At 41.7% G+C, this 20,915-nt stretch overlaps 1 protein-coding gene and 1 long non-coding RNA gene across 2 annotated transcripts in view; both read left to right on the top strand.

Moving 5' to 3' along the window:
- The window catches only part of LOC138945968 (uncharacterized), a 98,032-nt gene extending 78,274 nt beyond the window's left edge, over positions 1-19,758 (top strand). The window contains exon 2 of the long non-coding RNA XR_011449150.1: positions 11,901-19,758. This is a non-coding gene — a long non-coding RNA (uncharacterized lncRNA). The remainder of the gene's footprint in view (positions 1-11,900) is intronic.
- LOC138945956 (uncharacterized) lies at positions 81-15,946 on the top strand. Its single transcript, XM_070317495.1, has 5 exons — positions 81-107; positions 1,855-2,034; positions 5,704-5,802; positions 9,108-9,228; positions 11,068-15,946. The coding sequence occupies exons 1-5, from the start codon at positions 81-83 to the stop codon at positions 11,094-11,096; spliced, it is 456 nt and encodes a 151-aa protein (XP_070173596.1). The 3' UTR covers positions 11,097-15,946.
- Positions 19,759-20,915: the final 1,157 nt, after the last annotated feature.

Genomic DNA, 20,915 nt, shown 5'->3' with positions numbered 1-20,915 from the left:
GAGTCCTCATTCGGTGCAAGATTAAAAATTTCGAAGATATATATACGGCTTGATTTTGCTCTGACCCTGCAACCGGGAAAATGGCGTCCAACTCATTCAGACATGCGGTAAGTCATTTTTGCTTTCTTTGATTTGTTCTTTATCTAACTTATTTATCAAGTATTATTTCTTTCTTGTACTACTATTTGACTTGTTGTCAATTGTGTGCTTTGCTGGGAAGAATGGTAATAACATTACATAGGGTTACAAAGATTTACTTGAAGTTACAGCAAGTACTGAGTAGCGAACTTGCATGCGCACGTGTTTCCAGAAATCGGGAACTCGACTCGAAACTTTTGAACATATTAAACCATTTTTCTGACACTAGTGCATATATTTTGTTGACAAATAGTATCATTTAGTAATTCTACATCGAAACTTGTGCTTGGTATTTCGGATAACAGACTCGTCTGAGGTGTCAGCTTTTGAGTGGAGAAATTGAAACTAGCTCAGCTACGAGATCGCGAGCGCGAGCTCTTTCGTCGTTTCGAACTTTTCTTTTGCACTTTGTGGCTGGTTTTTCTGTGACATCATGTATGGACTTCGAGATTTTAATATCTATATATATTTATTAACAACAACAGAACGTTAAACAGCTTGTTAATTGTTACTTGTTAAATTTAAGGAAACGAAGAAGAAATACAAACGTAAATAAAACTTATATATTTATAAATTATAGTTATACTGTACTGTGAGTGTGACTGTCAGAAGCGAAACTGAAATCAACATCGGGTCGTGTCCGAACACCCACGTGCGCACGAAAAAGATCCCACGTTCACAGCGAAAGTCTCAGGGCTTGGAAGACACGCATGCATCATCTCTCGTCACTGATTATCATGATCGTATAATTCGATACTTTGACGAGACAAACCCAATGCTGTTGCGTCGAAGAAGACAGCCACAACGGGCTTGTTCGAGTCAAAGTATCACACCATAATTATCTTCAGCGTATTACCAATACCTGTCCCAATATAAGAGTTAAGACAGTTCTGGATACCAAATGTAGCTCTAGGCAATTAGAGCGACTCTGTGAGTATGCTGGTCCCCGCTTTTGTTCTGATTGACTATGAGTCTGATTTGGTGATTGACGCTGCTGAGTGAAAGAGCAATGGCTTGCATTACCGTCCTGTTCGTAGTCACCACTTTACTGGGTCATAGTCTACTAGTAGTTTCAGAGGCCACTCGCCTGGATAGTGTCAATAGCTTGCACCTTACTGGTTTTGCGAGGAAAATGGTCTTCCGAAGCACCAACACACGACTTAGCCTTGTGACCAATGCACTTGCCAGCTGCAGCTATGCTAGAAGATGTAGTATTTTTTTTAATCTTTTTGAAAGGAAAAGATCTGTGGAAGTGAAACTGTATCTGTTCATCCTGTTACTTTTGAACTCCTATGCACCAGAACCAGGCCCCGCTTTTGTCCTCGTCAGGTGACCCTTCTGATACGCACTAACCGTCACCGTGTGGGGACTGTGATGTCACAGTTACGTACTTGGGATGATAAGGGCGTATAATGTGAGACATGTGGCCACTGGTTCCACGCTAGGTATCCCCGATGACAGGTATGAAGAATTAGGTGACTCAAATATCCAATGGCACTGTGGTCTGTGTGGAAATCCTAACACTAACTGTAACAGCATCATAATTTTCAAACTGCATGTTAACGACTGGCCAACTTATTCAATATATGTATTTATCTTTCTGCCCGGATCACTCATCAACCAGAGCTAGCCAACAAAATAAATGGATGGGCCCAAGGGATTTTGTTTAAGGTTTACTGAAAATGGAACTTATTTAAGCGTTTTGTATTTGTGCAGATGGGGGAAAAAAATGACACGGGCAATGTGTACTTTCCACACTACACTTACGGACATCGCATGGTCATGGCGAGATGGGGGAAAAAAATGACACGGGCAATGTGTACTTTCCACACTACACTTACGGACATCGCATGGTCATGGCGTCCCTTTTCAGAAGACCTGAGCATGAGCCTACAGGTATCTAATTCTAAACATGAACGCCTTTTGCAATTGCTACCAGGTATAATTAACCTAACACGATAAAACCACAATGTGAGTCGTGACATGATTAGATATAATTAGACATGCATACCCCCAAAATCAAAAGTTGCTAGGACACAAAATATTTACCCAGTCGATTCGAGACATTTACTGATTTAGTGATTTACAGCCTTAAAATGTCATTTTCTAAACATGTTTTGCTTTCTCGGTTTCATTCTGTGTTTGAGTCTGCAGTTTGACAATATATAGGGGGGGGGGGGGGGGGGATAAAAGAGATATTTTCTGTCATCAGTCAGACTGTTTCAGTCTCAACCAGTGTCAAGTGCTTTGTGTGGTTACTCCTATTGCAACTGTGACTCATTAATGTAAATTGGTTGTTTTATTAGTGATTTTACACAGAGAGCTTGCATACAAAGTTTCGTACCCATGCAGTTAAAGGGGACCTTCAGTCAAAATTGTTGCCTAGTTCTTCTGCTTATCGGAATCCTCACCTTTCTAAATGTCTGTTACCAAATTTTTGCTGCACATACTGACATAGATACCGACTTTCGTTGGAGCGAATACAATGGCTTGAAAATCACATAAATTATGTTGAGAGGCTCACAAGTGGCTTCCGTGACATGGTATACCACACCACAGAGAGACGTGCGATGTCAATTTTAGCTGTCGTGTGAGTGCACCTGCACTTCAGTTGACGCCATTGGCGCTTGCTATAACAATATGATAATCAAATAATCACTGTTAATGGTAAAATGTATGTTCTTTGGTAAATAAATTGTATTTTAGGGTCGCCCAGAATTTTGCCAAAACATCATTTTTCAGATACATACCTTTGTTATGGCTCATTTTATTCAGACATTATTCATCTTTTATGTGCTGCAATTGTATTTTGCATAAACAAATCATTGTTTGAGATAATAGCCTTTTAGTTGGGTGGGTGTGGTGCTGACAACACCCAAAATGGCGACCCAAAACAGTAAAAAAATAACATTCAGTCACTCTCCTTCTGTACCTAATAACAAGGATTACTCCCTTGAAAACCTGAAACAATGGGCACCTCCCTATCTGCCATTCAAAATGGCCGACTGTTTACACGCGACATGCTGTGTTCATTTTACTTTCAAGATACATTGTGTGCAGCTGTGTTGAGTGTATTTTAGGGTATTGCAGTTTGTTTTGGTAAAGACTATGCCCGGGGATAAAAAGTATGGGCCTTCAAAGCCCAAGAAACGCAAATTTTGTGGAAATAAGCACACGAAGAAGCAGACGAATCAAAACAGCGAAAGTATAGCATCGAGTGACGAAACTGTAAGTGCTGAAAGTTCAAGTTTTGGTACAACTACAAGTGAATCAGCAGATTGTACCACTCGATCGGAACAAAAACTAGAGAACCCTGCCTTGTACAAACTGATCTTTGATTGTAGTAGTGAGGAGTCTGGTAATGAGGAAGAAGATAAATCAGACAGTGAGTGTGAAGAGAGTGAGGAAACTGATGATGCAAATTTGATTGTGGAATCTCCAGCAGGGAACAGAATAGTTGACATAAAAATTCTAGGTGACAACATTTCAGCAAATTTAGTGTGTATAGCTTTTGCTTTCATGCTGTGCAACTGTATAAAGTAGAAAGGGTCTAGCAAGCACCTTTGCTTTCCATTGTGTCAATCAACACTGTGATAGGCAGCAAACTTTCTCTTCTTCCCCCCAGGTTCCTGTTGGCAATTCTGTTGTCAACACCGTAAATCGAAGAGCGGCGTTTGCTATGAGATGTGTAGGAGCTGACGTATCTGAACTAGAAACATTCCAGTTACACCGCACACTGACCGTTTGGTATCTAGCTGAGTTTGTTCGAAGATAAGAGAGTACAAGCTGCTTCGGAATTTTTCTTGTTACTCGGGGTTTCTCCAACCCCCCCACCACCCCCTTTCTGTGTTTTATTCTCACACAGTGTGTGTGCCGTTCGTTCTCTCTCTCTCTCTCTCTCTCTCTCTCTCTCTCTCTCTCTCTCTCTCTCTCTCTCTCTCTCTCTCTCTCTCTCTCCCCCCCCCCCACCCCCCCCCCATTTGCATGCATGTGCCTTGTGTTCTATCCAAGTTTGTGTGCTATTGTGTTCGTCACTACTTTATATAAAACTCGAACACATTTCGTGTCGAAAAACTACTGCTTTCTGGCATAATTTTTGATTTTTCTTTCTGAAGTGACGAGCTCATTCTCCCCAAACATACTGAACGAGGCGGAGCTTGGCTCCTTTTATACCAGGAGTCGCCTCTTTAAAACATGAAACCTGGCGTTTTTCAGTGCAGTGGATTTTGGTGCAGTTAAGTAGAGTTATACGGAGGTGTAGCTAGAAAATTTGATGGTCGGACAAATCGTCCTGATCAACAAAACTTTTTCCGGTCATTTGACCGTTTCCATATATTTTAAGGACATTTAATCTTACAAAAACTCTCTCTCTTTCTCTCTCTTATCAAATGAGAAAGCACACAAACACAGCTAACCTTCAATCAGCTTCTGACTAGTAATGAACTGACAATAAAAATAAGAACAAACCAATATGGTGACACTACATAGTTGTTTTGGAGAAAACAAAATGTTAATTGAAGATTGTCCTACTTCCTGGGACTGTAGGTTGAGCTGTTGCATTGATAACTGAGGCAGACTAAGACAGACTGATGCTGTGTTCCGACTGAAGAACCTCTTTCGCTTGTTTTTTGGGTTGATTCTTCTCCCAAACCCGATACCGATGGTTGAGATTCTGACGCCAACAGATCGGTGGCCTCGTATTGCTCACTTCCCTGTTCATCTACCAAAACCCTACCCCTACTCCCAAAACATTCCAGAGTTCTTTGATGTTTCTTTTTTTAATCAGGGATTCAATGGAGGCCATGTTTACATAATCTCAATTGGACCATGAGGACGAATACGAGCGATCGTTTTCTATATATATATGTTAGCTTGTAAGTTTATTTGCCATCTTGTTTAATAAACGGTTTTAGGTCTGACCGATTTTATAGCAAACTGAGCGGTCATGGACCGGCTTATCATGTAAATGGACGGACATTTGACTGGATTACAATTTTTCGGACAATTAGGAAAAATTCCGGTCTAGGACCGATATCTGACACCAAACCACACCCCTGGTTATAGCTTCTTCTTCTTCTTCAGCGTTCCTAGATCAGGCCTCAGATTTTCAGTCTAATATGGGTTATGAAATTTGTGGTCAGCAATTTGGCGCACCATAAGGACAGAACAGAGGGATGTTCAGAAATATCAGGGATGGGAATTGACCCGCAAATCACCCTTAAGCGCGCCCCCCCCCCCCCCCCCCAAAAAAGTTGTATGTTTCTGGTCACCCGACCCTACCTATTTTCCCTGCCGACTCGACTTTGTTTGCATTTAAAACAAAACAAGAAAAAAATGGTTTTTCGAAGGAAAAAAATCCTGTTTTTTGACAAAATAAGTTAAAAAGATATTTAAAAAAAAAAGATTCCCGACCTACCTACCCTATATTTTTTAGTCACGTTACCAGAAACATACACTTTGGGGGGGGGGGGGGGATCATAAAGGTGAATTTCCGCCTTTTTCACTTTTTCCAATTCCCATCCTAAATAATGTGTAAAATTTTCTTCTTTCCTTTTGCTCTACCAGGACAAACAGTCGAATGTGAACAAGACGGTAGTGATGCTGATGCTGAATCACCTTGTGAAGAAGACGAGGGTCCGCAGCCACCGATACAAACAAAGAAAGGCGAGTGATGTCATCTCGGCATATTGTTTGGAAACCAAGTGGATACCTGGTGTTTTTCAGTCGATTTTGCTGCACACCTTCTTTGCTATTTGACTTTGATCTGAAATATGATGTAGAATCACTGCTAGTCTCAGCCCATGAATCCACATGTTCTGTACATAGTTTTAACGATCAACATATATGGCCAAGAGTCTGATTTGGCGTCAAACCAAGTGGACAGGGGTCCTGTTTTGCCCACATCAGAGCTTCCTGTAGGATTCAAAACAAAGTCATGATGACCCCCTGTCCAAAAATCTGGAAGTCATTTTGGAATTTTAGGGAGTCACATTTTATCTAGGATTTTTCTCAAAGTTTAACGTGTGTAAACTAGCGACTGAAGGCAAGGAAAACTTGGCTTGCAAAGTTAGTTATTTCGCTACACAGTAGTAGTGAACGTCACGCGATTTTGCTAGCGTTGTATACTTGTGACTTTGCATTCGGAAACGCACCTCAGTGGTGACGTTCGGAAATAGTGTCTGCTGTGCACGGAAGCTTCTTCACAGGGGTCAAAACCTGCGCAGTTGACGCAGTGAGTGAAAATCTCGGCGTGATTTCAGTGCGTCAATTACGCAGAATCATGCGTTATCGGCAGTTGTAAAAAAACAAAAGTGGGTAAAGTACCGTATGTCTTGTGCACTTGTGTGTTAATTTGTATGATACTTGGGAATTGTTGCTATGCTGTTGGATGCAGGGGTGCTAGTTGTCTGATTCAAAACGGATTTCTGATTTGGGATGTTTGCTTAAAAATAATTTCCGATTTGATCAGGTCCGATTCAGGAATTAACTCTAAAGATTTTGATTTCTCATTACCGAGAAAGTATAGCTGGCGATGTCGTCTGCTAGACATCCCACGAAAGACGCGGCAAGCGTTACTCCACTCCACTGCCACTGAAATGTGGCGCTTTCAACAGCGTCATCACCCTGGGGCCACGAATCGGATCATAGATTGCACCCCCACCCACCCCGCTCATCAATTTTTTTTGGCGTCAATTTCCTATAGCTTTCTTGTGTGTTTTCATGCTTGACTATTTAGTCTTCCGATTTAGGTGCGCAAAAAAAATAATATCTTGTGGATTTCAGATTTGGAAGGTCTTAGTCACCAGCACCCCTGTGGATGAAATGCTGCTGCTAAAACAATTTGTTGATTTTTTTTCTCAGGATTTCCTACTGAGTGTGAATCTATCGAGTCTGACCAATCAAACCATTCAGCATCTGAGAGCAGTGTGAGTGTAGAAACTAAAATATATATGTCGTGCCCATATCACATTACCTGCTATTCAGACTTGGTCGTGTGACACGTTTTCTTCCACACGAGATTACGTTGATTGTCTAACGAAGCCGTCAGGCTGAGTTAGACATCAGCTAATCGAGTGTGGAAGAAAACTCTGTCACACGACCAAGTCGGAATAGCATTTATGTCACAGCTTCAACAGAGGAGAGAACAAACACGTTTTGCGTACTCAAGCTTGACAAACCTAAACACAGGAGCAGCCATTGTGGAGAGATCTACTTTTTGACGGAAGTGAACGAACAACTATGAATGACGTCTCGGTATATGTGAACGACGTCACAGTCATCGTCACAGTCTGTATCTTTTGAAGCATCGCATTCTTCGTGACGTCTTTCTGTGTCTGCATCCGCGAAATGTTGTTCTTTTCGGGGTCTTTGTCATCTATGTTCAGAACTCTGTCCTTCCAGTTTCAGACTAACAGGCCTCCTGAGCGAGCCACTTTCCAAGGGCAGCTAAATTCGCGTATGGAAACAGTACAGTATTCTCAGCGTTGAAGAATTTGTAAAGAGAAGAAACGATAACAGCAGGAGAAATAAAAGTTGTGTGTGCATTTTGGGGCTTTTGGGGGGACGATTTCGAGTTTGAATCCGTTCTTGCACATGCTCCAAAGCATGTAACAATCTTGCACACGTTTGCTTTAGTAGTGGCAGAGAAGGAAAGCGTGTGACATACTTGCCTATTACGCGTAATGGGATATGGTGTGATATGGGCACTACATAAACACTGATAAGATAATGCAATGGTCAATCCAAACGTTGGTTTTACTCAAAGCATCGCTTATTTGTGCATAGAATAAAATAGACAATACCCGCGCTGTGAGGGGAATGTGAAAATGGGTGCATCTGTGTGCGTGGAATCGTATGGGGTTGATTGTTTTGTTTTGATTTTTTCATTGGAATACGGAGAGGAGATCAATGGGGATTTGAAATCCGAACCTGAATATGTAGTTTTGTAACTGTTATATCCCCGAAATCAATAATATACAACTGTTGATTAAAGGGCCAGTCCAGAGCAATTTTTGCCATGTTTATTTTTAGCCGATCTGAATCCCAACCTTCCTTCCTAACTATATTCCACCCAAGTTTTAATCTCCAGGAAGCTAGCATTCCACCACTACTGCACTAGAAAGAAAACCCAGTATTCACGCCCATATGTACTAAATACGCCACTTCTTGGCCAAACAGCACATGTTCATAACTTGTGTAGTTCACAGAATGATCGTATAGTAACAGCGAACCCCCTACTGGCACTGAAACTGCATTGGTGAGCACTCTGTATGCTATGCAGTCGGGGAGACCATCACATATTTAGAAACTGGCGTTCTACCCCCAACTGTAGACCAAACAGCTTGTGCACAACCACACTATCAGCCCAAGAAAAATGCACACTTCTAAGTAAATAACTAAGCCTGTATTTCAAATTTTAGGCAATGGGTAGCTATCGTACAGATAATGAAAACGGTGTCATTCATACCCTCCGCGACAATCACAGCTCAACGCACACCACGTTGCATCGACCGGCCCATCAGTATTCTATAATAGCGACTGGCCCAGCACTGAGAGAGAGGCTCTCTCTGTATACCAAACCAATCCCCAAAGCTAACGCCTGCCTTGCCTGTGGTCGAGCCGACGGTCAGGCGAATTTCGATTTAAAAGTTTAAAGGTCACTTCCGACGTACACGATCGGAAGATTGTTGGATCGTATAGCGCTTATAAATACTTTTGAGACATAACAAAAATGGTCGCAGACATTTTCCAACGTGAGGATTCCAATAAGCCAATAAAAAGATGTACCTTTAGGTATAGATTTATCTGGCAGGATAAATATTGGTTTAGACATAAATGTTTATCATATTTTTCGTGCTAGCAATTATGGCATCATATTAGGATAATGCATATGTAAGTATTGAAAGAAACCAAAATTATAATACATTTGTGGGATTTTCATGCCGGTTTGTATTTAAATTGTTTGACAGGATGCCTCATACCGACCAGACACGGAAAACTCTGACGCAGACTCTGTATCTACGGTGTACTCAATTTTGCCACTTGTACAACCACTCCCTACAAAAGGAAAGGTGTCCTCTTCAAATGAAGGTATTTTTTTCAAAGACAAATAACATTGCCAGGTTTCACATGCATGGCAGGGCCAGACTACCGGGGGGGGGGGGGGGGGGGTTATGGGGGGTGCGCAACCCCCCCCCCCCCCCAGCCTAATCATGTACCTCACTTATTTAAAACATTTTTTATTATTGTTTATTTTATGCCGTTTCATGCAAGGAGCGACCATTTTCCTATCTCAGAATATGACCTACCCATCAGCTTCAGGGGGCTTTGCCCCCTCACCCCCACAAGGGGCTCTGCCCCTTGACCCTGCCAAGGGGATGTTCCCCCGAGACCACCACTGGCAACCCCCACTCCCCTCCCCCCCCTCCTCTTAGCCTAGTCCGGCCCTGCATGATACAGTATGACTTTTTGTGTATAAATAATCTGTTTGTACTGTGCCTGTGTTGAGCGGAAAATTGTTGCCCTGCTTTAGCTCATGTCAACAATTGGACTGACCAGAATTGATTTTGGATTACTGAATAGAAGTGATATCCGATCGGATATCCGACTGTGATATATTTCTTGTAGTACCAGTTCCAGGACCGAATACCAAGTGCATAAATAGCGTAATTTGCGTAAGTGACGGCTCGTGATTGCTATCAATTTTCTCAAAGATGGGGCTAGGCTATCCTATGTTATCCCACGGCAGTGGGGCGGGGATGTAGCTCAGTCGGTAGCGCGCTGGATTTGTATCCAGTTGGCCGCTGTCAGCGTGAGTTCGTCCCCACGTTCGGCGAGAGATTTATTTCTCAGAGTCAACTTTGTGTGCAGACTCTCCTCGGTGTCCGAACACCCCCGTGTGTACACGCAAGCACAAGACCATGTGCGCACGAAAAAGATCCTGTAATCCATGTCAGAGTTCGGTGGGTTATAGAAACACGAAAATACCCAGCATGCTTCCTCCGAAAGCGGCGTATGGCTGCCTAAATGGCGGGGTAAAAACGGTCATACACGTAAATAAAAAGCCGTGGGAGTTTCAGCCCAAGAACGAACAAACAAACAAACAAACATCCCACGGCAGTTTACTGATAGCTCAAACTGTCTGTATGTGTTTCTTATTTTCATTATTGACTTTTTAATTTTAAATGTTAGGGAATAAATGGAGAAAATCTATGCAGCAGGTGGTGGTATATTGCCCGCACACTCGGACAATGCTTGTTTTCTTCTTCTTCTAGTCAGTCAGATAGCCAGACAATCAGTTGCTCATTTATATGCACCCATCTTGAAAAGAAAACCATAACGGTTTTTAAAAAAGAATAACACACACTATGCATGAATAAATACCAACAGCCTTCAAAGTTCAACCGACAGCCTTATTCTGTGACAAAGTCAGCATAATTATGTTCATTGTTGCGGCAAATTGTCGTCTTGGCGACATTTTGCTGCTCTACATAGTACATGCCTGGCTGGGTTTGAGTCCACTGGTTAGCCAGGTGTCAGAATAATGTGACTGGGTGAGATGAAGCCTGTGCTGCGACATCTGTCTTGTGTGTGGCGCACATTAAATGTCAAAGCAGCACTGCCCTGAGATAACCAAAGGGTGGACTGGGCGGTGAGCAAACAAAGTTAAGTTAAGGGTTTGAGTCCCTTCGAAAGTAGGGTGGATGATGTTTCAGTCTATCCAGGGTCGACTTATGTAAGACTCTTCGTGCCTATTCTCGACGTGTGCATCATATATATGCATGTGAAAAAGATCCTGCTTCACGGTACGATTAGACTGTGGTCAAAGCAGATACCCAGCATGCACATACATATTGGCATAATCTTTCGAAGGGACTCGGATCCCTTCTATATCTTTTTTTTACATCAATGTTGTGTTCTGTTCAACAGCCGGTGGGAAAGGAGCAACTTCTACTTGAACAGTCAGTGGGAAAGGAGCAACTTCTACTCCAACAGTCGATGGGAAAGGAGCAACTTCTACTTTAACAGTCGGTGAAAAAGGACCAACTTATACTTCAACAGTCGGTGGGAAAGGATCGAGCAACTTCTACTTCAACAGTCGGTGAAAAAGGAGCAACTTCAACAGTCGGTGAAAAAGGAGCAACTTCTACTTCAACAGCCGGTGAAAAAGGAGCAACTTCTACTTCAACAGTCAGTGAAAAAGGAGCAACTTCTACTTCAACAGTCAGTGAAAAAGGAGCAACTTCTACTTCAAAGTCAACTTCTTCAGGGAAATCTGTGTTTACTGTGGAGATTTTGACAGCCATCTGAGAAGACATTTACTACGTAAACATTCTGATGAAGAAGCAGTTGCTCCCATGGGGTCGCCTTCACGCGGCGGGAGTGTTTCCACTAAGCTACCCCACCCCTTTACTTCTCTTCTTTTGTCTTATTTCTGCCTTACCAGTCCTTTCATCTATATTTCCTTCCAAGAAAACTCTCCCTACTATTCCCTGCAGATTTCCGATTCCTTTCTTGTTGTCTTATTTCTACCTGACTGGATCCATCACCTTTATTTCACTTACCAAAAGTCTTCTTTTCCACATCCTTATTTCTCTGCACCCCGCATGTCGTATGAGGCGACTAACGGATTCTGTTTCTCCTTTAACCCTTGTTAAGTGGTTCTTGTATAGAATATAGTCAGTGTTTGTAAAGATTTTAGTCAAGCAGTATGTAAGAAATGTTTAGTCCTTTGTACTGGAAACTTGCATTCTCCCAGTAAGGTCATATATTGTACTATGTTGCAAGCCCCTGGAGCAATTTTTTGATTAGTGCTTTTGTGAACAAGAAACACTTAACAAGTGGCTCTATCCCATCTCCCCCCTTTCCCCTATCCCATCTCCCCCTTTCCCTCGTGGCGATATAACCTTCGTGGTTGAAAACGACGTTAAACACCAAATAAAGAAAGAAAGTCAGACTGGTGCTCAGGACTCTAGTCAGACTGGTGCTCAGCCCTCTTCTGCTCAGGACTCTAGTCAGACTGTTGCTCAGGACTCTAGTCAGACTGGTGCTCAGCCCTCTTCTGCTCAGGACTCTAGTCAGACTAGTGCTCAGCCCTCTTCTGCTCAGGGTTCATTGAAAAAGAAAAGAGACTATGTTGTTTGGACATCTGCTGACACTGAATCAGTTTCCTCTTATTTTCAAGTCTTTTTTTACTGCTAAATGGACAGGCACAAAGGGTAAATTGCCAGGTAAAGATTGTGTACTGAACTTTTTACAATTGCACACTATTTTTTCTGGAAGACATTTCTCCAAAGACAAATTGGTGAAGTTGGTTAAAACCAAAGTGTTCAATGAGCGAACAACACTCAGAAAAACCAGGGCTCAATGTTTGAAACCTTTTGAAGAATTTTCATTGGCCATATATCCAGAAGCTCGCATTCATTTCATGGATAAGTGAATGGGACAAACGTCCGGACCAATGCTCAAGTTTGTGAGGATATGATATTATGAGTATATAGTCACAAATGTGTACAAGTTTGTGTATAATTATATGTGTACCGTATTTGACGGATTACAAGACGCACCGTTTTATAAGCCGCACCCCCGACTTTTAACAAAAAATTGGGACGAGCCACGTATAGGCCACGTCACTATATTAGCCGCCGTCGAAAAAAAAATAATCAGATCGTGTCAATCAATCAAAACAACCAGGCAAACGAAAATTACAGTATTTGGCAAAATCGGCTCGGAGAATAAACAAGTGAAACAAAGAAGAAAAGTGAAAAGGTTTGAAGAAAAACATCACATACACACAATTTGTAACCAACACGCACATGTAGTCCCGCCCGGAATAAGCTTTTTTGGGATGATTTACAACTTTTGCGCACATTTCGAGCGGACGAAAACACAACATGGTGGCTCTCGCTCCTCCAACTATCGCAAGACACAAAAAAACGAAATCTCGCGCACGCGCGAGATCCTGATACATCCAATGTTTCTCTGTACGGTATCTTGTCACGACGACTTGTTGACAAACGAAGATTCGCGAAAGAAAGAGAAAAGGGCCGAGTCTTGAGTAGAGAGCTAATAAAGTACCGGTAATCGCTAATCGAGCGAAATGAAAATCCGCGGCGACTTCCATTAGGTGAATGCTATTCAAGTTTAGGTAACGTTTTAGCCGCATCTTTTTATAAGCCGCAATGCGATTTGTTTTGAAAAAAAGTCGCGTCTTGTAGTCCGTCAAATACGGTATATATGTACAGTCGCAAGAATGTACAAGTTTGTAAGGATATGACTATTACAGTATAGGTGTGTATGGGCACAAGTATTACATACAAGTTTGTAAGGATATATTACCGTAAAATCCCTAGCATAAGCCCACCATCTAGCAAACGCCCACCCCCCACTTTGGGCCAAAAGTTGTGCACAGGGGTAACTACCTAGCAAACGCCCACCCTGCTTTTTTCAAAGAGACTATAGGCTCACTTTCACTAGGATTTGTGCAGCCTGTTCTAAAAGTCATCTTTTTCCCCTTCTTTACCTTTTCGTGTTTCTTTCCTTTTTTTCTTATTCTTTGTCCCCTCTCCTCACTCCCACCCATCGTTCATGTTTTTTCGAGTTTCTCCTCTTTTTTTTCCTAAGTTTGTGGGTTTTTCTTTCTCAGAAAGATTGGGCCTTTTGAAGACAAAATCCAAGTTCAGTTAACGTTTCATTTCCAAAGACGATCGTGTAATTTCTTCCCTGTACAGAAAGAAAGGGCTTCATTGGTGTTGACATTTCGACATTTCATCAAGTTTCTTTTTCCCGGAATTGTGTTGTTATTGTTTGTCCTTGCAAAGGTCTGGTGATTTTCTTTTTACTTTATAAATTTATATGAATGACTATGCTTGGGTTGTTTTCAGAAGAGCCAGTCCTTTTTTCTCTCTCTCTCTGTCTCTCTCTCTCTCTCTCTTTCTCTCTCTCTCTCTCTCTCTCTCTCTCTCTCTCTCTCTCTCTCTCTCTCTCTCGGTTGGCCTTCTTTACCTCAAAGTCATTTTCCTTTCTTTTTTCCTTCACTTCTACTCACACGACCTAACTTACATGCTTTCGGGGTTTGTATTCACTCAATTACACGATTGAGCACAAAACTTACTTTGTGCAAAGGGGTCTATCCCTAGCAAACGCCCACCCCCCAATTTTGCCCTAAATCTGTGCACAGGGGGGGGGGTGGGCCTATGCTAGGGATTTTACGGTATGTGTGTGTGTGTTAGACTGTGAAGGAGACATCACATTTTTCAGTGCGTGTGATATTCAGTTGTCCGTAGGCTTTGGTCGCAAGCACAACAGTCTGACTGCTACTGAATTTTCCTGGCTGGTTACCCCTAGTGTGTGTTGTTTACGGTATATGCAGTTCACGTCTCAGCTACTCAAAGTGAACATTGGTTTAAGTAATGGTTAAAATTACGCACACAGAGCCATTCTATGTTAAATCAAGTTATCAAATATCAACGAATCAAATCAGAGAGAGGTTGAGAGACTAAGTCAAAGAAAGGGACTGTGACTGTGAGACAGTAATTAGTCAAGGGGACAGAGTAAAGCGAGGGACCGGACGGTTCTCATGCTCGCAGACATTCACGAACAAGGATACAGAACATTTGCGATTGTATGCCTTTTAATTCTGTGAATATTTTCTGCAATTGCACATACCTGTCAAGTACTTTTGGCCTCTGACCATAGTAAATGGCATAAGAAACCATAGTTGGGGATCAAAAACCATAGTTAATGCGTGGATCAGGATGTGGTTAAACACACAAATTCAACTTCTCATGCATACACACTAAACCAATCAGATTGTTTTTCGCAAACTAAAAGTAAAACACATAAATTTCTTTCTGCACAAACTGCTCTTTATTTACCACTACATGTAATACATTTACACTGCACTCTTGTTCGTTCATTTTTTTTCTCACTTGTCACTTGTCACTTGTGTTCTTAGTTGTATTCATCTGTGCAAATGCTCCCATGGGGTCGCCTTCACGCGGCGGGAGTGTTTTTACCAAGCTACCCCACCCCTTTACTTCTCTTCTTTTGTCTTATTTCTGCCTTACCAGTCCTTTCACCTATATTTCCTTCCAAGAAAACTCTCCCTACTATTCCCTGCAGTTTTCCAATTCTTTTCTTGTTGTCTTATTTCTACCTGACTGGATCCATCACCTTTATTTCACTTACCAAAAGTCTTCTTTTCCACATCCTTATTTCTCTGCACCCCGCATGTCGTAAGAGGCGACTAACGGATTCTGTTCCTCCTTTTACCCTTAAGTGGTTCTTGTATAGAATATAGTCAATGTTTGTAAAGATTTTAGTCAAGCAGTATGTAAGAAATGTTTAGTCCTTTGTACTGGAAACTTGCATTCTCCCAGTGAGGTCATATATTGTACTACGTTGCAAGCCCCTGGAGCAATTTTTTTATTAGTGCTTTTGTGAACAAGAAACACTTAACAAGTGGCTCTATCCCATCTCCCCCCTTTCCCCGTCGCGATATAACCTTCGTGGTTGAAAACGACGTTAAACACCAAAGAAAGAAAGAAATCTGTGCAAATCTTTGCTTTGTCAATCATGCTGCCAGTCACCTTAAAATCATGGCAGCATGCATCAGAGTTAATTTTGACCTGCAAGAAGGCAGTCAGTGTGTCAGCTCCCAGACTGTGATCCAGCACTTAAAGGTGTTGCAGGGTTTCACTGCCAAATGGAAATTTATTCAACATTTTCCTCACACAGGCCACGTAGAACTGGCGCACATCATGCCAGAACTTCTGTTGTGTTGCTGGTGCAAGCTCCTCCTCAGAAATGAATGAACGGCAGTCCATGCCAGCAAAAAAAAAATAAAATAAATAAATAAATTTTTTTTTTTAAAAATCAATAAAAAAAAAAAATGCTGAAAATGCGTATGGTTTGAGGTATACGACGTAGGACCCAAAAAACACCGAAAAACCGTAAGAATTACGCAGAATGCGTAGGACTTGACAGGTATGAATAGCATGCTTTTTTATGAATGTCAAAAACTACTATTTAGTATCTTGTTTAGATTTCCTCACAGTATTGATTTTATATGTCGTCTTTTATACGCCGTATGTCTTAATATTGCTTGCTTTTGTGTATATATGTATTTCTGTGCAAAATCGTTTGGGTTATTAACTTATTGTTCCTCACTTCGTTTATCAATTCATTTACTTACTTCTTAATTTGTATGTTTTTAATACCTGTATCAACAATGTGTATGCCAATTAATGTAATACGCTTGAGGCTTTCCGAAAGTACTTTATTATTATTATTTTTATTATTGTTATTGACGGGTGCAATAGCCTAGTGGTAAGACGCCGGCCTCCAAAGCGAGAGGTCATGGGTTTGAATCCCAGGCGCTGCCACCTGGTGGGTTAAGGGTGGAGATTTTTTCGATCTCCCAGGTCAACTTATGTGCAGACCTGCCAGTGTCTTATCCCCCTTCATGTGTTCACGCAAGCACAAGACCAAGTGCGCACGGAAAAGATCCTGTAATCCATGTCAGTGTTCGGTGGGTTATAGAAACACAAAAATACCCAGCCTGCTTCCTCCGAAAGCGGCGTATGGCTGCCTGAATGGCAGGGTAAAAACGGTCATACACTTAAAAATCCACTCGTGCAAAAAACACGAGTAAACGTGGGAGTTTCAGCCCATGAACGCAGAAGAAGAATTATCATTATTATTATTATTATTATTATTATTAAAGGGCTGTTTACCCTTGGTGGTCTAAACTTGTTTGTAAGCACATGAAAACACTTCGCTTGACTACAATGAAGCATTAGCATAAGGAAATCCAGGTTTAGAATTATTGCATTGCAAAGAAATGTAATTATTTTCAAAATTCTTCAATACATAACTGAAATAAATGTATGCATGAGTGTACGCAGTAACTTGAGTAAGTAACTTAGTAAGTGTGCCTACTCTTTATGCATGCATTTTTGACTCACATGCGAAGCAAAAGTGAGTCTATGTACTCACCCGAGTCGTCCGTCCGTCCGTCCGTCCGTCCGTCCGGACGTCCGTCCGTCCGTCCGTCCGTCCGTCCGAAAAACTTTAACGTTGGATATTTCTTGGACACTATTCAGTCTATCAGTACCAAATTTGGCAAGATGGTGTATGATGACAAGGCCCCAAAAAATATATATAGCATCTTGACCTTGCTTCAAGGTCAAGGTCGCAGGGGCCATAAATGTTGTCTAAAAAACAGCTATTTTTCACATTTTTCCCATTTTCTCTGAAGTTTTTGAGATTCAATACCTCACCTATATATGATATATAGGGCAAAGTAAGCCCCATCTTTTGATACCAGTTTGGTTTACCTTGCTTCAAGGTCAAGGTCACAGGAGCTCTTCAAAGTTGGATTGTATACATATTTTGAAGTGACCTTGACCCTGAACTATGGAAGATAACTGTTTCAAACTTAAAAATTATGTGGGGCACATGTTATGCTTTCATCATGAGACACATTTGGTCACATATGATCAAGGTCAAGGTCACTTTGACCCTTATGAAATGTGACCAAAATAAGGTAGTGAACCACTAAAAGTGACCATATCTCATGGTAGAAAGAGCCAATAAGCACCATTGTACTTCCTATGTCTTGAATTAACAGCTTTGTGTTGCATGACCTTGGATGACCTTGACCTTGGGTCAAGGTCACATGTATTTTGGTAGGAAAAATGTGTAAAGCAGTTCTTAGTGTATGATGTCATTGCTAGGTTTAGTTATTTGACCTTGACCCTGAAGGTCAAGGTCATGTAAAGGTCAAGGTCAAGCATGTGAGTCGTATGGGCTTTGCCCTTCTTGTTTATTTTAGAAATTAGTGACAACAGACAAGGCAAAACATGCGCATAAAATGACATTCCAAATTTTACCAAAGATGCATTACAAACGCTTACAGATGACTGGAAAAGCAACGTACGCAATGCATCCTCGGTAAAATATCGCTCAAATTTGGAATGTCGTTTGATGCTCATGTTTTGCCTTGGTACTAATTTCCAAAACAAGAAATGCATGCGGAAATTATTGAAGAATAGGCACACTTACTTACCGCGAACACTCATGCATTTATTGTTGTTGTGTATTGAATTTGAAGCATTTTGAAAATAATTGCATTTCTCTGCAATGCAATAATGATGACTGGTACATTTCCGCACGTTTGGAGGACCGGTACATCTTACCACATTAGGGTGTTGTGCTTGTCGTAAGAGTCGCGAGTAAAACATCACTTTCTCTTATCTTTTACTATTTCTCTTCACCTTTATTCTTTTCACCCTTCAAACTCTCCATACAATCTTACAATTGCATTTCTGGGGTATTGTCTGGGGCTGCACATGTGCTCGTTTCCTGTTGTGAACTGGTTTTGCCCACTTAAAATTGTCTGGGGCTGCAGATGTGTTTGTTTCCCGTTGTGGACCCGGGTTCGGTCCATCCAACGGGTTTTGTCCAGTTGGTTGGGCGGAATGTAGCTCATTCGTAGAGGAGCGTGGCGCCCCCTAATTGGCGTAGAGGCGCGTCCCCCGGGTGGTGGATGGGGGAGCCTTCTCTACTAATTTCTGAGAGAAGGTCGCATCACTCTCGATGCCGTGAACCTAATTAGGATCTTTTTCTTGTTTCTTCTCTATTTCTGCCTCCCCAAAGTCCTTTTACTTTCCTTTTCTCACCCATAAAATTCTTCACTTATTACCCTTGTTAAGTGGTTCTTGTATAGAATATAGTCAATGTTTGTAAAGATTTTAGTCAAGCAGTATCATGAGTATGTAAGAAATGTTTAGTCCTTTGTACTGGAAACTTGCATTCTCCCAGTAAGGTCATATATTGTACTACGTTGCAAGCCCCTGGAGCAATTTTTTGATTAGTGCTTTTGTGAACAAGAAACACTTAACAAGTGGCTCTATCCCATCCCCCCCCTTTCCCCTATCCCATCTCCCCCCTTTCCCTCGTTGCGATATAACCTTCGTGGTTGAAAACGACGTTAAACACCAAATAAAGAAAGTAGAGGAGCGTGGCACAGTTCCGTCAACTATGATTGCGAAAATCTTGTGATGCAGGTCACAGGATAAAATCCCAGTCCTTAGTCCTGAGAAGACCCATGGACTGGAATTAAAGCAATGTATAAATGAAATAGGATGACCGGTACATATCAGGACAACTGGTACATCTCCCATTTTAGGATGGCGACAACATGCCCCAAGTTAGGCTGACCAGTACATGTCCCACGTTAGGGTGACCAATACATCTATCACATTAATGACTGGTACATCCCGCGTTAAAACAACTGGGATATCCCACATTAGGATGACCGGTACACCCCACGTTAAAACAACCGGGATATCCCACATAAGGTTGTTCGACACATCCCACATTAGGACGACCAGTACATCCCATGTTAGGACAAGCGGGACATCCCATGTTATTCCTGTTTACCTTAAAGGTTACAAGTGAGTTCTTTAGATGGACATTGTAATGTTACCTTAGTTCCAATTTAGTGTTTTTAGTTATTGTTAATTTCTTTAAGATACAGTTACAATTGTTTGAGTTCTTTAAATGAACATTCTAAAGTTTCCTTGAGTGTCAATAAAATGATAAATATTTGTACAACTTTGTTGCATGTTTCTGACTGTGAACATAGATTGTGTTGCATGTTTCTGACTGTGAACATAGATTGTGTTGCATGTTTCTGACTGCGAACATAGATTGTGTTGCATGTTAGTTTTGTTACTGTAAATTTATTAATGCTTGACCAGCACGGTTAGCCTAGTGGTAAGGCGTCCGCCCCGTGATCGGGAAGTCGTGGGTTCAAACCCCGGCCGGGTCATACCTAAGACTTTAAAATTGGCAATCTAGTGGCTGCTCCGCCTGGCGTCTGGCATTATGGGGTTAGTGCTAGGACTGGTTGGTCCGGTGTCAGAATAATGTGACTGGGTGAGACATGAAGCCTGTGCTGCGACTTCTCACGGTCTTGTGTGTGGCGCACGTTATATGTCAAAGCAGCACCGCCCTGATATGGCCCTTCGTGGTCGGCTGGGCGTTAAGCAAACAAACAAACAATTAATGCTTGCATTTGAAATTCCAGTGACATTAACAGTGCTACCACACAAATGACAGAAAAATAAAACAACAACAATAATTACCATATTTTCTCAATACATGTAAATTGTAATAGGGTGTCTAAAGGTGATCCATGATAAGTTTCATCCCGTCGGGTTTAAACGTACTGAATATTATCCCGACAGGACCGAGTCATCCCTAGTTTGCGAGGTTGTGCTGTTCACATGGGCAGAGATTTTGATTTGACTTGCCGCCGACTAAAATCGCTTGAAAGTTGGTCACAAGTTGGTTGCAAGTCTTCCATGTGAACAGCACTTTATCGTGTATCTAAGTCATCCGATTGTTGCTTTAAAGCCCCCTTTTCCCTTTTATGACAATAGGCGACTTGCACTATCAGCCTGCACCGCCAAATCGCGCGATAAATCTGCCATAACTTTCATGGCCTTGCGAGATCTGCCGCAAAATGGGGGCATGTCCGGATAGCTCAGTGAGAGTTTGCAGACACTTCGCCTTGACAATTCATAATTTTCATAAAATTGTGAATTTTCAATGTGAAAAGTGTGCTGCAGCAATGATAGCCGCGAGAATAATTCGAAAGTTCGTTCAAAGCACCCAAGCATAGCCCATGCAAAAAGAAAAGGCAATCGAGTTTTTTTTTAAAACATTTATTTCACACAAGCCAGAAAACACCAGTGCTTGTGAGAGCA

Source organism: Littorina saxatilis, linkage group LG13, assembly GCF_037325665.1.
Source record: "Littorina saxatilis isolate snail1 linkage group LG13, US_GU_Lsax_2.0, whole genome shotgun sequence".
Classification (NCBI taxonomy): domain Eukaryota; kingdom Metazoa; phylum Mollusca; class Gastropoda; order Littorinimorpha; family Littorinidae; genus Littorina; species Littorina saxatilis.
This window is presented reverse-complemented; position numbering and strand designations above follow the sequence as displayed.